Here is a 17,592-nt window from a genome sequence, read left to right on the forward strand (position 1 = left end):
TGGTTCAACGATGTGGGAAGTGACTTCAGCGTCGGTGCATCCTGGCATGTGTTTTTTGCGAAAAGGAACTCGTGGTCATCTCGTAAATGCGGATCGCTTGGGGGGCGAGAGTGTAGGGGTACAGGCTTCGTTATGTTGTCGTCGCTTGGTGAAAGGCAAGTCAAACCACGCAAAGCACAGACATTTGTAGCACACACTCGCGTCTCAAAGAAGTCTTCTTCCCTTAGTTTACGCGGCGCCTTGACGATGATGTTACATTCGGAGAACTCTAAATAAAACCACGTACAAAAATTTAAAAAAGAAACACAAGCAAACGAGAAATTGAAAAAGAGAGAAGCAAATAAAAAGTAGGACGGAAGTTAGAAAGAGGAAAAAAGCTGAAAAACAGTAAAAGGAAAAAGACACAACGAGAAAAGGAAACATACATAAAACTGAAGAGAATGAAAAAAGACGCCCCGCTTCACACTTCTTTCAGGCTATGGCACCCCTATTGCGAAACCACCTTAAATTGTTATTTTATTCTTTTACTAAAGGCCTGACCCTACACATCAGTAGCAGCGCGTCGGCACGTGTCTTTTTGACACGGCCGTTCCGCGTAGCTCCTGCGTAGGCTAGCTGCCAGGTAGGTCAACGCCTCCTATAAAAAACACTATGCCTGGAACGTCACTCTCTTTTCCATTGGGGCCTCCCGCCAGCGCGCAATCTCGGAGGCCATGCCTCTTGTCGCAGGTTGCGACCAGCATGCGGCTGCCGTGTGAGACCGCTCGCCTCCGAGCCAGTCAGTCACGTGACATTACATTGGAAGCTCCTCAGAGGCAATTGTGAGAGCTTTGTTAGGTTAACCACTGAGCCTCTTCTTTTCTATTATTCTCCCTTTCCCCCACCCCAAGTGTAGGGTAGCCAACCGAGCCAAGCTTGGTTAACCTTCGTGCCTTTCTTATCTATCTATCTCTCTCTCTCTTCGTTATGTTTCATAATGTTTGCAAGGTGCGGCCGTCACCCCCTCCGCCTAGGTGCCGGAGTTGGTGGGTAAAGTCCGAGAGCAGGACAGCACGTCCGCCGCTCACGTGCCAGGCATACTTTTTCTAGGAGGCATTGGGTAGGCGAACGCGGTGCCTCTTCAACGCAAAAACAAAAGCTAGAACTACGTCCTGACACAAATTAAAGCTGCCAAAAGTGCATAAAACACAATCGGTAAGGTATACATACTTGTTTTCGGCAAAATAACTCTGCCTGCTGGGGTTACTTGCCTCTACCAATAAGCTATAGAACGACATCGCTGTCGGGTGATGCAAGTGGTCATACTTTCATGACTTGGAACCAAAATAAAAATACAATTATTTATTACACAAAAACTCGCTCGTTGCCGTCAATGTGACAATCTTGTGTCTTCATTACAATAATTTTTTCCGCAATGGTATGGTATGGTATGGTATGTTAAATATCATTCAAGTATATACTGAAGATCAACCGTTAAGGTTGACGCAGGCCACGCTCGCACAGTAAGGTTTAAACTTACCGCCGTATCATGGTCTTTCTGAACGGCGTGTGCTTAATCTGAAAGATCTGCACTGTGAAGGAGCATTTTTTTTTAAGTCACAGCTGACCTAAATAGGAGACGCGGAACGCGTGTAAATAGGAGGAACGTGCGCATCGCACCTTGACCCCGGTTGTTTACAAAGCTGTGGCGCCATGTGGGGACGTTCTCATGTTGTTGCGACGCGCGCCTACGACGACGTTACGAAGGGCGCTACGAATCTCACCGCTGCAACCACTGTTTACGAAAGACGGCGACGCCAACACGGTCCCGAAGGCGCCATTGCTTCGAACTCCGCCGGGAAGGTCACCAGCCGTTTGGTAGCGTAGATTTCTCAGCTCGCGACTGCTTCTGCGCAGAGCTGATAGACGAGCGGACGAGACGACGGTGAGTTTAAACAAGGTTTATGTATAGCATATATACAGAGGCGTTACAAATTCGGCACTGGGGCCGACAGAGACTCGAAGAGCCAAGGTCTCCTCTCTAACACATAGGTCTGCTTTTAAATGGGTCCGCTGTAAAAAAGGGTCTCTCTCGACGCGCCGCAGGGCTTCTTTTATATGCCCCGGGTCCTACCCGAAGCGCCGCTGGTCGCGAGGTCAGAATCCTCCAATGAGGGCGCCGCTGGGCCGCGTCCTTCTTTCTCATCGAATCTGGAGAGGCTGCGCTGCAGGTGGCTGCACCCAAGGACGAGTGACGTCGCCGCGCATTGCGTCCCCCCCCCCAGACAGGAAGACGCCAGTTGTTTACTCGACGGGCTCGCTGGCTGCGCTGACTCACTGCACGTGGGCGACAGAAAGGCGCCGCGCGTGTTTACGCCGTTGAGTTGTTCGCGTCAGGCGGGCTGGCCTTGACACAGATTGCCTTTTTCAGAGGCACGGACGTCCGCTGTGGACTCGCAGGCATAACAATGTGTAGTCACAATGACGTCATGATTATGCCACTAATTTATGTTATGTGTGACGTCACATAACGTCATGAGTTGCGTAAGTGACGCGGCTGCCCCCTCATTTGTCTATTGTGTTATACACCGGTGCGGCCGCTCAACACACTGACCCCCGTATTCCAGAACGTCCATTCACTCAACGCTTCACCTTCACTTGAGAAAGCCGATGGGAGCGCCGTCTCTAGGCACGGCAAGTCACTGCATATCAGCGATAATCTGCCTGAGTAGCGTAGCATCATTTTCAGCCGAGCAGTGGCGCAGTGCCCAACTCGGTCAAGTGAAGTGTGAAAGTCGAGTCTAGGAGCGTTGCTGAATACGGGGTTAAGGCTTCCGGCTTAAAAGGAGCGCTTTGATGCATTGCGTGCTGTATATAGTGAAAACGGCAAGCCGACCGGGTCACAGAATTTGCGTGGTGGTGCAAGATGGGTGTTAGAAAAGATAGGCGGTTTACTATGTATACCGCGGCCACTGACTGAATGGGTACCCTTCATGGTGGTAAAGTGGCTTAGGCACTCGGCTGCTGACCCGCAATGGCGCAGGTCACGGGATCGAATCCCGGCCATGGCAGCCGCATTTTCAATGGATGCGAATTGCTTGAGGCCCGTGTGCTTAGACGGAGGTGCACGTTAAAGAAACCCACTTAAACTTCTGGAAGCATCCACTGTGGCGTCTCTCGGAATCATATGGTGGCGTTGTCAAACCTCTACACTTATCCTTAATACAATACTGTATGGGAGACCAGAAAGCCGTCACGGATGTTTAAAAGAGTGGTTAATGATTTATAGTACTTGGTACTGAACTGTGGGAGTGTATATAGCCGTCCCGCGGGCCCTTTCGTGAAAAAAATACAGGTGATTCCTTCCACGGAGTGTCAACGGTGTGTTTAGAAAAAACGGTTAACGATTCAGAGTATTCGGTACTCTACTAAGGGAGGGCTGAAAGCCGTCCCTGGTTCAAGCGGCAGGGGGGTTCGAAAAAGTGGTTAACGATTTAGAGCACTTGGTACTCTACTATGGGAGAGCTTGAAGCCGTCCCGTCAAATACCACAAATTGATTCTAAACTTTTAAAATACGCCGGTGTTGTTAGGAGCCTTAACTTACTTTCTCTCTGGAGAAAGCCAGCTTTCTTTCTCAAGTCAAATGTTCATAAGTATGCACGCAGCCATGTGAAAATGTACCTCTTACGTAAGCTTCCAAAGATTTGCCAACGGCACACTTATCTCTAACGACGACTTTTAGTGCTCCTCGAATGTAGCGCTTTAGCATTACCAGGGATGCGGCCGTGAGGTCTCCTCAATTAAGGTTTAGTAACATCCTACTTGATGAGATAAGGAAGCCAAAAAAAGTGCGGACCAACTTGTTCATTTTGTTTGTTTGAGGTGAATATAAAGAAATGGCAGCCCATAAATGGAGTGAATGATGGAGAGTGGGGCGAAGCATCCGTCCGTCCATTCGTTCTTGCTTCCGTCCGTCCATGCGTCCGTCTGTGTGACCATCCGTGCGTCCACCCGCCCGTCCGTGCGTGCGTCTGTTCGTGCGTCCGCAAGTCCATGTGTGCGTCCGTCCCTGCGTTCGTCCATGCATACATCCGTCAGTGCAGCTATCTGTGCGTCCGTCCATGCATCTGTCTGTGTGTCCGTTCGTCCATCTATTCAACACTCCAAGTACCACCATCTCGCATCTTTTCATCAAATATTGCGGATATAGAAGCACCGTCAGCCTGAGGACACTCCAAGGACTGAATGAGAGCAGGCACACGCACACTTTCTTACGGCTTGCGCTTCGTGTCTACTTCCCACCTTTAACCACCTCGAGTTCATGGCATATACTAGTTCACTGTATTCATGGCACTGCGGCCCAACGCTCGCTAAGCCTTTCTAAAACTAAGGAGGTTACGCCCAGCGAGTACAACGTAGCAACCCTGTCTTGTCAGATAGTGCTCAATGTACATGCCAATGGCTGCTAAGAGGTAATGAGAGACAGGAGAATTCGGCTTTTAGATAACGCGCACGATGGTATTTTTTTATGGTTCAACAACGCACAGACGAAATCTCCCACCGGCACCACCTTTGAGGTCAAAATCTAAGACTGGATACACACTACGACTACTACTACTACTACTACGAGGGACGAACAGGTGCCGCTTTAAGGAGCTTCGAGTGTTCGAATGATCACGCTTCTGTTGTAGTGTACAGTCTAAACGTGTTTTTGCGGTTCATCGGTGTCTTTACCGCGGGTGTCCGTGTAAGTGTCGGAGAAGAATTATGTATTTGATTACTTGTCATAAGTGCAATAAACTTCCCTTTGATTCGCCTATAAAAAAGCAGCTTTCACCAGAGTCCTTCCTTTGCGTACACTATCCTGAAATTTTTTGAGCGTTGCGATCACTCAGCGACGATGGGAAAATTGGGTAGTACGCGAATTTGCCTAGTCTTTGTATACTCGCGGGTGGCGAATCGCACTTATGGCTTCGTTTATTACTGTGATTCGGTTCTGTGTCGAAGAAAAGAACGAACCCTTTTGAACTTCGTGACCTGATTTGAAATGGTAAGCCTAAGAGATTACGGTGGTGAAGCGCAACTGCTAAACATTTGCCAATTTTCGTTTCGTGACAAAACAGCATCAAACTACGCGAAGCGAAACCGAGCCAGAAATACGAAGGCTAAACGAATCCATGTACTATACCCATTATCCCAATGCTCGCTGAAGCGCCGTGCGTTGCAGCTCCCATAGACACAAGCCCCAGGGTTCTCTCTATAGTACTTATAGGAAACTCTATACTCCCTTGCACCTTGTCGCGCAAGGCTTGGTCAAGGGTTTTAAATGCGAAGCATTTCTTAGCGAACCTCGGTGACATTGAGCCTATCTATCTATCTATCTATCTATCTATCTATCTATCTATCTATCTATCTATCTATCTATCTATCTATCTATCTATCTATCTATCTATCTATCTATCTATCTATCTATCTATCTATCTATCTATCTATCTATTTATCTATCTATTTATCTATTTATCTATCTATCTATCATCTATTACCTATCATCTATTATCTGTCTATCTATCTATCTATCTAGCCACCAACGACTTCTAGCTCTGCTGGCCGTTTAGTTAATGGTATCGATACCAAAATTGATATGGCATATCATGACCTATGACGAGCATAAGAGACTATTAATAACATGAAAATTGTGACAAATATGTCAGGAATGTCATGACTTACATTTTATGGTTTCGCTGTGGTTACCGTTGTTTCGTTCACATGACATGTTGAAAACTGGTATGGTATGACTTGACTGCATGGCGAACACAAGCGACAGAACCTCACAAGAAAATTAGGACATGCGCGTCATGTAACAACATGACTACATGTCACACTCATGATGCGTTCGTGGACGTTTCAATAGCTTCCCTTATGCCAAATTCGGTATTGTGGGACGTGAATAAATGACGAAGGTAAATGACACTTCCAAACATAATAATTATAATATGCGTGTTATGTAAAGTATAACTACATGCTATGCTTATAGCGTGCCCACGACTGTTTCACTAGCTCCACATATATCAAATTGGGTATTACGTGACGTGAATGGACGATGAATGTAAATGACAGGTTGAAACATGATAATCATGATATGCTTATTATGTAAAGACGACTACATGCTGCGCTCATAGCGCACTCGCGGCCGTTTTGCTAGCTCAACATATACCAAATTTGACATTACGTGACGTGAATAGACGAGGAAGGTAAATGACACATTCAAACGTGATTGATTGATTTGTGGGGTTTAACGTCCCAAAACCACCATATGATTATGAGAGACGCCGTAGTGGAGGGCTCCGGAAATTTTGACCACCTGGGGTTCTTTAACGTGCACCCAAATCTGAGCACACGGGCCTCGACATTTCCGCCTCCATCGGAAATGCAGCCGCCGCAGCCGGGATTTGAACCCGCGACCTGCGGGTCAGCAGCCGAGTACCTTAGCCACTAGACCACCGCGGCGGGGCCATTCAAACGTGATATTCGTGAAATGCGTGTCATGTAAAACTTGACTACATGCCACGCTCATAGCACGCTCATATACGAAATTCGGTATAAGGTGACGTGAATAGATGGCGAAGGTAAATGACACGTCTAAACATGATAATCATGTCATGGAAGTCACATACGGCAAAATTTACATCCGCGTCGTAACGTTGGCTGATTTTAAAGTGGCATATTAATCTTCCTCATTCCTGCTTCGCACATCATCGATTCGCACTGTACATGCGATCTGCCAATTTTTTTTTGAATTTTCATTGGGCTGGATTCGCAGCAGAATTCGTGGACAAAAGGAGGTGGTGAGGACATATGCAGCCTCTACTGTGGCGGGGCTGCCATATTTGGGGCCACAGCGTCTCACCGACGTTGGTCAATACCGTTGGTGGCTGCTTTGCGTCAAATCAGCTTTTTTTACCCATTTGGCAACGAAAATTTTGTTTCGGCACCATGACCATTTGCTGTCTACTTTTGCAGTTCCGGTTCTACTTATATAAAGTGGTTTATTTGATTCATCAATGGTAAACACTCTGTTCATAATAACGCTCCCGTTCTATCTGGTTACCAATTTGGTGATAATGTTAAATGACATGACTACATTTGGTTTGAGTTCTAGCGTCTTTTAAATTCGACCCAATGACGACCCAATGACGACCCAATGACGACCCAATGACGACCCAATGACGACCCTGATGACGACCCCAATTCGACCCAATGACGACCCCGATCGGCGCCTTACCACTACACCGCGGCTCCGAAGCGGCGCGGCGGCATATAATCCCCTCCACGGAATGGCAACATCCTATTGGAGATTGGAGGGACGCATGCATCGACGGCACACTAGCTTAGGTCATCCTGACCTGTCTAGGCTCCTACCCTCTCGACTGTATCCTTCCGACCTCTTGCTCTAATATAGATGCTATACATAGCTATGATTGCTGTCTTTCTGGCCTTTTCTTTTGTTTTACTCTGTATATATTTTTTCGCTTTGTCTCTTTCTCTGTGTCGGATAACGTGTCGACGAAAGGACTGATCCCAACGTTAACACGTAATAACTGTTTATTCAACTACAGCAGTGGCGTACGGTGAGCATGGTGACACTGGGCTCGTCTGAGAGTGGAAAAATAATCCTCTGCCAAGCTTGGCACCTTGGATTTGTAGCCGCCGCAGGTGACGTATTTACCTCCAGTATTTTTCAGTGGAGGCGAAAATGCTGTAGGCCCGTGTGCTCAAAATTGAGGGCACGTTAAAGAACCTCAGCTGGATCAAATTTCCGGAGCTCTCCACTACGGCTTCTCTCATAATTATAAAGTGGTTTTGAGACGTTAAATCCTACATATCTATCTAATATTAACAATATTATTCATGATAATAATTCATTCAGTTAACAATGGTCACTTTATGCAGTCATATTTGTATTCTTTCTCTGAATGGTGTGACAATAACTTTTCCATGAATACCTCTTAGACGCAAGTTCATAACTATACCTCACAAAATCTCCATCGTGTACTGCGCTTATGGGCGTTTCCCTCGGGACGGCTTCATGCTCTCCCATAGTAGAGTACCGAGTACTCTAAATCGTTAACCACTTGTTCTAAACACTCGTGTCACTTCCATACTCTGTCAATACCACGTCGCTATGTAAGGTTTATGAGTTCAGTGAGCTTGGGTTTTTTTTTTGATAGCATGCTAAATTTTTTTGCTGACACTAAATGTACTGCGACGCGAGGCCTCCCTTCTCTCGGCTGTGTTTGCAGAATCTCTCAAGAATTCAGTTCTTCTATACAGCCTTCCAGAAATTCTACACCACAGTATGGCTTACTCAACTTGAATATGCTTTCGAGATCTGGAATGGCATTGCTAAAATCTGGCAGTGACGTCATTGAGCGAGTCCTAAAAATATTCATAAGAATATACAACCATCTTTTTACTAGAAATGACTCTGGATCTCGTTCTAACACTGCCAGATTATTATGGTTGCCATAACTTCACTGCCGACCAAATCACGCTGAGCTCCTTTCTTAACAAACAAGTTCATGGTATTAGGGGCGAAGCTCCTTAAAGCGAGACCCGTTCGTCCCTAGTAGTAGTACGTAACATGTCTTACGCTTTGACCTGCAAGGTGGTGCCGGTGGGAGATTTCTCCTGTGCGTTGTTGAACAATGAAAATTCGCAGCGTGTGCGTTAACTGAAAGCCGAATTCTCCTGTCTCTCATACCCCATTAGCAGCCATTGGCATGTACATTGAGCACTATCTGACAAGAAAGGGTTGCAACGTTATACTCGCTGGACGTAAACCCCTTAGTTTTAGAAAAGTTTAGCGAGCGTTGGGCCACAGTGTCATGAATACAGTGAACTAGTATACACCTTGAACTCGAGGTGGTTAAAGGTGGGAAGTAGACACGAAGCGCAAGCCGTAAGAAAGTGTGCGTGTGCCACCTTTCGTTTAGTCCTTGGAATGTCCGTTGGATGGCGGGGCTTCCATATGCGGAATATATAATGAAAAGATTCGAGATGGTGATACTTGGAGTGTTGACTACATGGACGGACGCACAGATGGCTCCACGGATGGACGGACGCATGGACGGTCACAGACGCACGCACGGACAGGCTGATGGACGCACGGACTGTCACACAGACGGACGCATGGACGGACGGAAGCAAGAACGAATGGACGGATGGATGCTTCGTCCCACTCTCCATCATTCGCCCCGTGGATATGCTGCCATTTTTTATATTCTGCCCTTTGGTTCTCAGTTGTATAAATTTTTGCATTCCGCGTAAGTTAACCATAGAGAATCGACCATTGCATGTAGGTGCCAACTTTTTTCAACACTCTACTGCTCACAGATTATACAGTCTATATAATGTCAACTTTCATGATCTTGATGTTTTTCGCAGTCAACTGTCATTGTTTTATTCTCAGCTCGGTACTGTCTTAACACAGTTTTTCACGATGTGCATATTCTTCCCTTTTGGTCTTTCAGGAAGGTTTCTATGCATAATTCCGTATATTCCCCTTGATTTTTCACGCCTTTTTCATGATTCCCTTCTTGTCTTTTCATTTTTGCCATTTCGCGCTCATTTCTTTTTTTCTGTGCATTTCCGTTCTTTTTATCTTATTTTGATTTTTCTGAAGACTACCTATTGTATTGTTTATTTATACTGTTTTATCTTTGCGTGCGCCTGCACTAGGACCTGATGGTTGTTCCCGGGCAGGTTAAATAAATTATCGATCGATTATAAATAAGCCTTATACAATATTCCTGTCAGGCGGCGCAAGTAAAACGATGCAGGATTTCTTAATGCGTGAGCCAGCCGGCTGAGAAATGTTTGCTCGATGCAGCATACGTGAGGACGTGTAAGGCCTCCGAAAAGACGATGTCAAAAGAAACAGAAAAACGATGCAGAGGAAGAAGGCGGAAGCCGTTCCGGGAACGGGCTGCAGTGATTAGTAATCGATGCCGTATTCTCGTCGTCCCTTCTCGACCGAAGAAAAGGCGATATAATAGCTGGCGAAAAAAAGAAAAAAAAACTCGTAATAGCGAACGTCGAGAGAGACGTACGCGCGTATATATATGACACTTGCGACTGCGACCGTGGACACATCTTTGGTGGAGGTGGGAAGAGGAGGGGCGTCGCAAATGGAAACTCTACGACAACATTAGCGGGACCCTCTTTCGGCCCTCGTTTTCGTACAGCTGGGCCCCTTTCACGGATATGTGTAATGCTCATTGCTTGTTTCTTGGAGTACGCCTGTCTTTCGATAGCGACATTACTTTCGCGGAGAGAGATTGTTTCGTTTCTCGGTACGAGTACGGTGTTTGCTATCTCGCGAACCGACCTGGCAGGCAATTGTGTGAGTTCTCCGAAATATTTGGTTGGTGGACGAATGCAAAGTTTTTATTGGTAATCCCGAGGTGCATGACTCCGCACGCTCCATTGGCATACCGTGGCTCAGCGTTGGAAAACACTGATTAGAATTAAGTATGTACTAAACAGATGGAATGGGTTATCTAATCGTTGTATATGACAGTGCGGACTTAACGTACGTCATTATTAAATTTACTGCTATATAATAAGTAGAAACTAGTGTAAAGAACAATTATTGCACACGCTCCGGCAAAACGGTACGAAATTTGTGGGTGTGGTTCAAGTAAGCAGCCATAATTCAAAGCCAAGAGCCTTACGTGCTCCATAAAACGATAAACTATCGGCGTTGGCGTCGACACGAATGATGGAAGACAACAAGGCCACAGGGTATCGCTTGATGACGTCATCATCAATCATGATGTTAAATCAGTCACCACATCCATTATAGACATCTGTGAAGTCGTCAGTCTGGACGTCATATCTCACACACACGGCAACGTGACGGGGCTAAGTCATCACTGGAAATCAAGCCGTGGCCTCTCCCCCTCATCTCTCAGCATGAGAAGGTGTGGTGGGTAGAGGCCACAGCTGGCACCGTTCCAGGACACCAATGGAGGTATGGATGGACGCCAGTATCCTAAGAGAAGATGGCTCGCAGTTAAGTGCGAGTTAACCAACAGCGCCAGTACATGCGCCACTCTCACACGCGAAGTCTTGCCCAAAGATCAATCTTATCTTACCACATCGTGGATGCCGCTTCTTTTCACAAGTCGCGCGTCATCCTCACATGATCTTTGTTTTCTTTTTGTCGTGTCTTTCAATTTGGGTCTGAACCAGGCGCTTTTTAAAGGCTGTTCATTTGAACTTGCTGGTCAGGCAGGCACTTTGTCAAGAGGAATTTTTGAAGATTCGGGGCAGAAGATAAATCGAAGAACACGCGTTCGGCAATTCTGTGTGATGATTCCACGCGTAGCTGAAAGTCCATTTTGTCAGAGGTTTCAGAAGGGGTTCTTAATAGAGTATCGTGAAGCTGCACGCAGTTCACTGCCCGTTTTCTTTATTAGTGCTGTCGCATTTGTTCAGTTTTTCCTGCCTTATAGTGACGGGAACGCACAGATAAGTGGCAATGATTTGCAATGCAAATAAGCAGTTTGAGCTTATCTGGGTTGCAAATCGAGTGAGTGAATGAGTGAGTGAGTGAGTGAGTGAGTGAGTGAGTGAGTGAGTGAGTGAGTGAGTGAGCGAGCGAGTGAGTGAGTGACCCTAAAACTTCCTAAACCCCAAAGCCCCTAAAACTTTGCGAAGTATTAGGGGTTTCAAAGGGTTACTGACACAAAAACTTTGGCCTCGTGTTTTTCTGCAGAAATGTGTTGATGGGGGCCTATTAGTCATGACATAACACATTGTTTGCTGCAGAATGCGACAGATAGTTAAATACAGGCCCATCATTATCGACGAGTTTCAGTTTCGATTTGAGAGAGCTCCAAACACTAGGTGCAACTGTCACCCCCTAGCGTGTGTAGCTCTTGACCACGTCAGCAAAGAGAACTGTTACACTTCCGGACGGCCCACATCAAGAATCAGTTTCGAATTCGAAACAATACTGCAATGTCTCCAAACACAAATCATGATAAGCGTGCACCACGGTCACATACTTGCAACCAGTCACCGAGAAATATAGACTGTGGAACAAATGCGGCAGAACAAAAATGGTGGCTATGACGTCATCATAACTTTTTTTTATTGACTGCAGCGTGATGACGTGACGGAAGTAAGGGGTCCCCAAAGGGTTTCCTTCGAAGGTGTTAATGGCACGATGGAGTTGAGGGCTAACGCAAATTTAAAAATTCTTTTAAAACACCTTCCCAGCTACAATTGCTGTTGATTTTTTGCAGATAATTTACGAATGTTCCTGGAAATCGACCCCACGAGCTACCTCGGCTGAGAAATTTTGTGCCAGTGCTCCTTTATTCCGTCCGATTGTGTGATGTACTCTTAGTTGTGTTGAAATTATCTATTACCATTGTACACGCCTTAATTTTAAAATATCAATCATAAGCCCGGGACTGTTCTCGAAATACTTCAGTGTGAATCACGGACGCCGTATTCTTATGCTGTACGCCTAGTCAATAAAAAAGAATGGAATGAAATTTTTAATTATTGCTTCCTTGTTAAATGTAACCAAATGAATTCAACCTACATTTAGGCCACGAAAAGCATAGGGGAGAGTATTTTTTGTTTTAAACTCTACTATGGTAATCATGACAAAAACTGACATGAATTAAAACGAACGAAGAAGCAGCCTAGTGGGGTGTTTTCACCCACCTTTTTTTTTATCCTCTACACATCATAAGTGGTCAACTAATAACGACGTATAATTTACGTTTTGCTCAGATTTGGGGGCACGTTAAAGAACCTCAGGTGGTCAAAATTTCCGGAGCCCTCCACTACGGCGTCTCTCACAATCATATGGTGGTTTTGGGACGTTAAACCTCACATATCAAACAATCAATAATTTACGTTATGTTATCTAGGACTTAAATTTCTGTCTGATTCATTTTCACCTAAAAGCAGTTGCATCATCTCAAGAACTAGACAACTTTATTGACTTTATTCATAGGGGTAGTTTGGTATCTATTTTTTTTCATTTGTTTCTTAGTGCAACCTACGTTTCTCAAGTGGGCATTATTGTAGGGGGTGAGGTAAAAAAGAGCAGTATTACAGTCGAAGAAAGCGCACGTTCATGCCGTTGAATATGGCATACGTTCGCGCAGAAGATCCTGCCATTCACAAAAGGCACAAATGCATTCCATTGTTCATAATTTATTAGCTGCTGATTTGAATGCTGTTTTGACCCTCCGGCATTATTGGTTGCTCTGTAGCGAAGCGTCACCCTGCGGCCATATGCGTGCTTCTTGTATATAGACGCTTACAGACACCTGGCCTAAAATGGATACGTAAGACAAGGGCAGTACACAACAGTGTTAACCAACACGTTCGAAGGGTGTGCTTCCTTTTACTTTTTCTGATGTTGAAGTTCGTGCTTCTATACGCAGGCGACATCGAGCCGTTCCGAAGGGGCGGGAATTGCAGAACTCGTTGAAGTGCCCACGGGTGAACCGAGGATGGTGCGGACGACGACGCTGATTCGACAGACTCTGCGTCAACCATTCGGAGCGTCTCCCAGGGGTATTCTCGTGCTCGTCACCGACAGTACGTATAGCTGCTGTGACGCAAACCACAGCCTCCGAGATTGACTCTGGCAACGCACCTTTTCTAGTCCGGTCGTACCGTGATCTACTTGTTGACTTTTTATCGTTCCGCGGGATGGCGACCTTAACCCAAGCTCAGTGTCCAATCAGCAAAGCTCTTCTAGCTGTCTTACCGCTATCTGTTGTACGCTCTCCTCATGGCATTGGGATGGATTGATCATCGGTACCGGCACCGCACGTTACCCACGCCAATCTCGGAGGCCGTGCGCAAACTCTCTTGGCACGAGCTCCTTCAGCAGGCACTGCGAGGTGCCCTTGACTGTTTCATAGTTTCTTGGTAGCGGTGCATTAGCTGGTAGCACTCATAATTTCCATAATACTCATTAGAGGGAACTGTGGTATTGTTATCGTTCAGCCACCGCAAAAATAATGGGTAGTACATGGACGTCCATAGTGTTCACGCTCGTGGCTTCGAATGCACATGTGGCCTAGTTTGTTGTCATGTTTTTGCTTTTCTTTGGGGTAAAATAATGGCTCCTTATAAATCTTTGGGATCATTTGAATTCGTGAACATAAAAATCGGGGAGTGGGCTTCTTCAAATTTTGCTGTAGTCCACACGGAATTGAAACAACGAAGCTTGGACAAATACATGTGCTATACTAATCAATCCCATGCAGATTTAAGCGCCATGTCTTGCAGATCTCATAGAAACTAGCGCCATATTTCCTTCTAGAGTACTCTCATAAAGCTCTATGGCCTCGCGTAGGTTCATCGCTTGGAGTGAAACGACTACACGTTTTCTTCCTCTGATGTCCAGTGAAGTCTCGCTGGTTCGTTCCACGGAGCTATCACAGAGGGCGCCACATTTAATTCTGAAGGCAAAGAAAACAAAACATGTTTTTAATTGCATGTGAGGATTACCTCCGTGTTTCCCTTCGGGCATTACCTTATGTGAATTCTTGGGCTTTATATATGAACATCACTGCCCACTGTAGAGGTCAGTATAGGAAGTTACTGGTGGATTTGTCACGGAAAACTAGAAAAAAAAACAGACAAATATGAAATATTATGAAAACTAAGGCTGCAACAAAATAAGCCGCACAAGGTTATGCTTGAAGTAATAAGTTTTTTTTTTTCTTGAGGAACAGGATTTTAGATGAAGTGGAAAAAGCATTTGGCCGAATTTAAATATTTAACTGAGCTTGATGGCACAGCAGATCACCACCCTGTTATAAAGAAAGTCCCAGCATACATCTATTCCTCGAAACGTTGCATCGTTTTCCGTTACATTTATTTTTTCGGTGAGTGCCTGAATTAGGGGGCGCTGGTGTGAAAATACCCTCTACATAAAAAGATAGAAAGGCAGCTGCGAAATTTTGGAACCATCTAAACTCCCTAAAAAGTGAGACAAGTGTAGAGCAGATGTTTATAAGTACAGCTCAAGGTGCTAGGCTAGAAGGGGACGAAGCTATTGAATATATAAGAACAATGGTGACAGAAAAATTTGAACATAGAAGTGCTTTATGCACCACAATAGACAAGGATGAATCAAGTTACGCAATGGCTCCATTTTCACAACGAGAGTGGGAAAGGGCTGAGAAGGGGGTTCCTAGTAGTACATCAACAGGCCCAGATGGCATTCCAATTATGCTGATAAAGACATGTGGTCCGAAGTCTAAGCAGGCTTTGAGAGAGGCAGTGAGCAAAATTATAATCGATGTTGAAGTCCTCGATGGATGGAAACTTAGCAGGATGAGTAGGATGAGGAAAGGGGGACAAAGCTGACATAAACAACTTCCATCCTATAACAGTAACATCAGTGGTCTACAGGCTGGCGATGCAGATTACAAAGAAAAGACTGCAGGCATGGATAGAGGATCAGGGAGTGCTGGAGGAACTGCAGAATGGGTTTCGGAAACACAGAAGGTTGGAAGACAATCTGTTCTCCGTGACGAAGTGCATCGAAATAGCAGAAAAGGAACACAGGCCCCTGTGGCTAGCAAAAAAAAATAAATAAATCTAGTTTTTGTTTCATCAGTATCACGGCTTGGTGGCGTGAGCCACCGCCCGATCTAAAGGGTACAGCAATATCAATCAATCCATCCATCCATTCTCTTTCTCCTAAGAAAAAACCACAGCTGCGAACAGCTATGCTTTGAAGGCATCAAGGAAAAAATATAGGTAGTACAAATTGGTCGTACAATCTAGACAGTGCCAAACATCTGCTTTTATGATAGTCGAATTGAAAACTTAAATGCGATCTTCTATGCATAAGTCGACAATAAAACCTGGAAGTCACCCGGAGTCACCGAAGAATTTTATTTTCTGCTTTGGACTGACCGGGACTCAGTCTCACCAAATATTACTCACCCAGACTAATTCGAACTCGGACTCACCGAAGAAATTTATTTTGCGCTTTGTTCTGACTTGGACTCAGTTTCACCAAATATTACTCACCCAGGCTAATTAGGACTCGGACTCACTGCTCGATCTGAGTCCGAGGGAATCTACTCAAGAGCGAGTTCACCGACCTATGCTTATGTAAGTATTCCAAGGGCAGCAGTCGGAACGTTCCCTTTACCTCCTGCGAACTGGCCTTCGCTATACAGGGATACAATCAGTTATGACTGCTGAGCACACATTCCACAAAACACTCCTTCACTTCATGCGCTACACTGGCCTAACAGTCACTGGCGTCCGCTTTTGCGCGCATCGACAACAGTCTGTGAACACTATTCTGTCAAGTGCCCGAGAGAAGACATTGCAACAGAAGGCGACGAAAGCTCTGTTGAAATTCCTACGCGACACCGACTTGAACAAGCGACTGTAAGAGCAATGTCACACACCGCGAAAGACAAGACTGGACTATGACTGAGTGTGCGCGCATGTGCTGCCGAATGACCTGTTTCTCTCTTCCCTCTCTGCTCTCTTTCATCTCCCCCATCCCTCTCCCATGCGCAGGGTAGCAAACCGGCTGCCTATAGGCTGGTTAACCTCCCTGCTTTTCTTTTTCCTTTATTTTCCTTCCTTCCTTCCTTCCTGGCCTAACGGCGCACACCTATTACACATCAACAAAAAAAATTATTATGCCTTAGGGCGATGTATATGTCGCCACAAAAAATATGAAGTATGATCTATAGATGACGCTGCCATAACGCTTATCATTTGTGAATAAATGGTAACCCTGCATGAAAAGACTGTACTCTAATACAAAATATAAAATTAAATTGAGATTATTGCCAAAAAAGGTTAGGGTTCTATAGAAGTTAACAGCCTCTTCACTTCTGTGAGGAGCTTTAAAATTGAGTAATAACTGGTGAAATATTAAGATCCTCAGTGAAATTTCGGAAAAAATAACGTCGTTGAAGTTTAAGAAGCGCAGTTTAGGAAGCCCGATTTCGATTTGCGAAGAGGTGTCGAAAACCCGGTCTTCGGCCGGCACCTCTAAACGATCTTCAGTTTAACTCGTTATGTTTTTCAAGCGTTAAGCTTTTACAAGCAAAGTATTTTGCGCTAGAACTGCTTCATTTCAGGACTGGCTGCCTTAGTTTTCTTTTACACCTGCTTTAGCCTACAGAACACTTTATAAACGCGTACTACGAATCCTTTATCACACAATATTAGCGACTTCACGTTTCGTGATGACTTGTAGTGTATGCACGCTACTAAACATGGTTCCTGGACGGCGCCTTTGCATTGTTGCCGTAATCCCCTCCTTTTTTTATGTCCACTTCAAGAGTAATGTTTCCAGGGGTCTCCTAGTACCACCGGCTTGCGTCAGCTGTAATTATGCAGCGTGCCTGTTCGTTGTCGAATTTGACCCACTGCCTAACTGTGCATTTCCACTACAGCGCCTCTCATGATCCTATTGTACTTTTGGGACGTAAAACCTCGAATATTTTTATTATTACAGTTTATCAGATACTCCCCCTTCTCTCATGAATCGAAACCCATTCATCCTCATAAATATTATAGATGAGATT

General features: G+C 45.2%; 1 protein-coding gene and 1 long non-coding RNA gene across 2 annotated transcripts in view; both read left to right on the top strand.

Moving 5' to 3' along the window:
• The window catches only part of LOC142771806 (uncharacterized), a 578,925-nt gene that overhangs the window by 490,204 nt on the left and 71,129 nt on the right, over window positions 1-17,592 (top strand). The gene's annotated exons all lie outside the window — the stretch shown is intronic.
• The window catches only part of LOC119165057 (uncharacterized), a 53,492-nt gene that overhangs the window by 11,382 nt on the left and 24,518 nt on the right, over window positions 1-17,592 (top strand). Inside the window, exon 3 of the mRNA XM_075873677.1 lies at window positions 13,453-13,609. Coding sequence (XP_075729792.1) covers window positions 13,453-13,609 — 157 coding nt within the window. The remainder of the gene's footprint in view (window positions 1-13,452; window positions 13,610-17,592) is intronic.

This window comes from Rhipicephalus microplus, chromosome 9 (assembly GCF_043290135.1).
Source record: "Rhipicephalus microplus isolate Deutch F79 chromosome 9, USDA_Rmic, whole genome shotgun sequence".
NCBI classification, from domain to species: domain Eukaryota; kingdom Metazoa; phylum Arthropoda; class Arachnida; order Ixodida; family Ixodidae; genus Rhipicephalus; species Rhipicephalus microplus.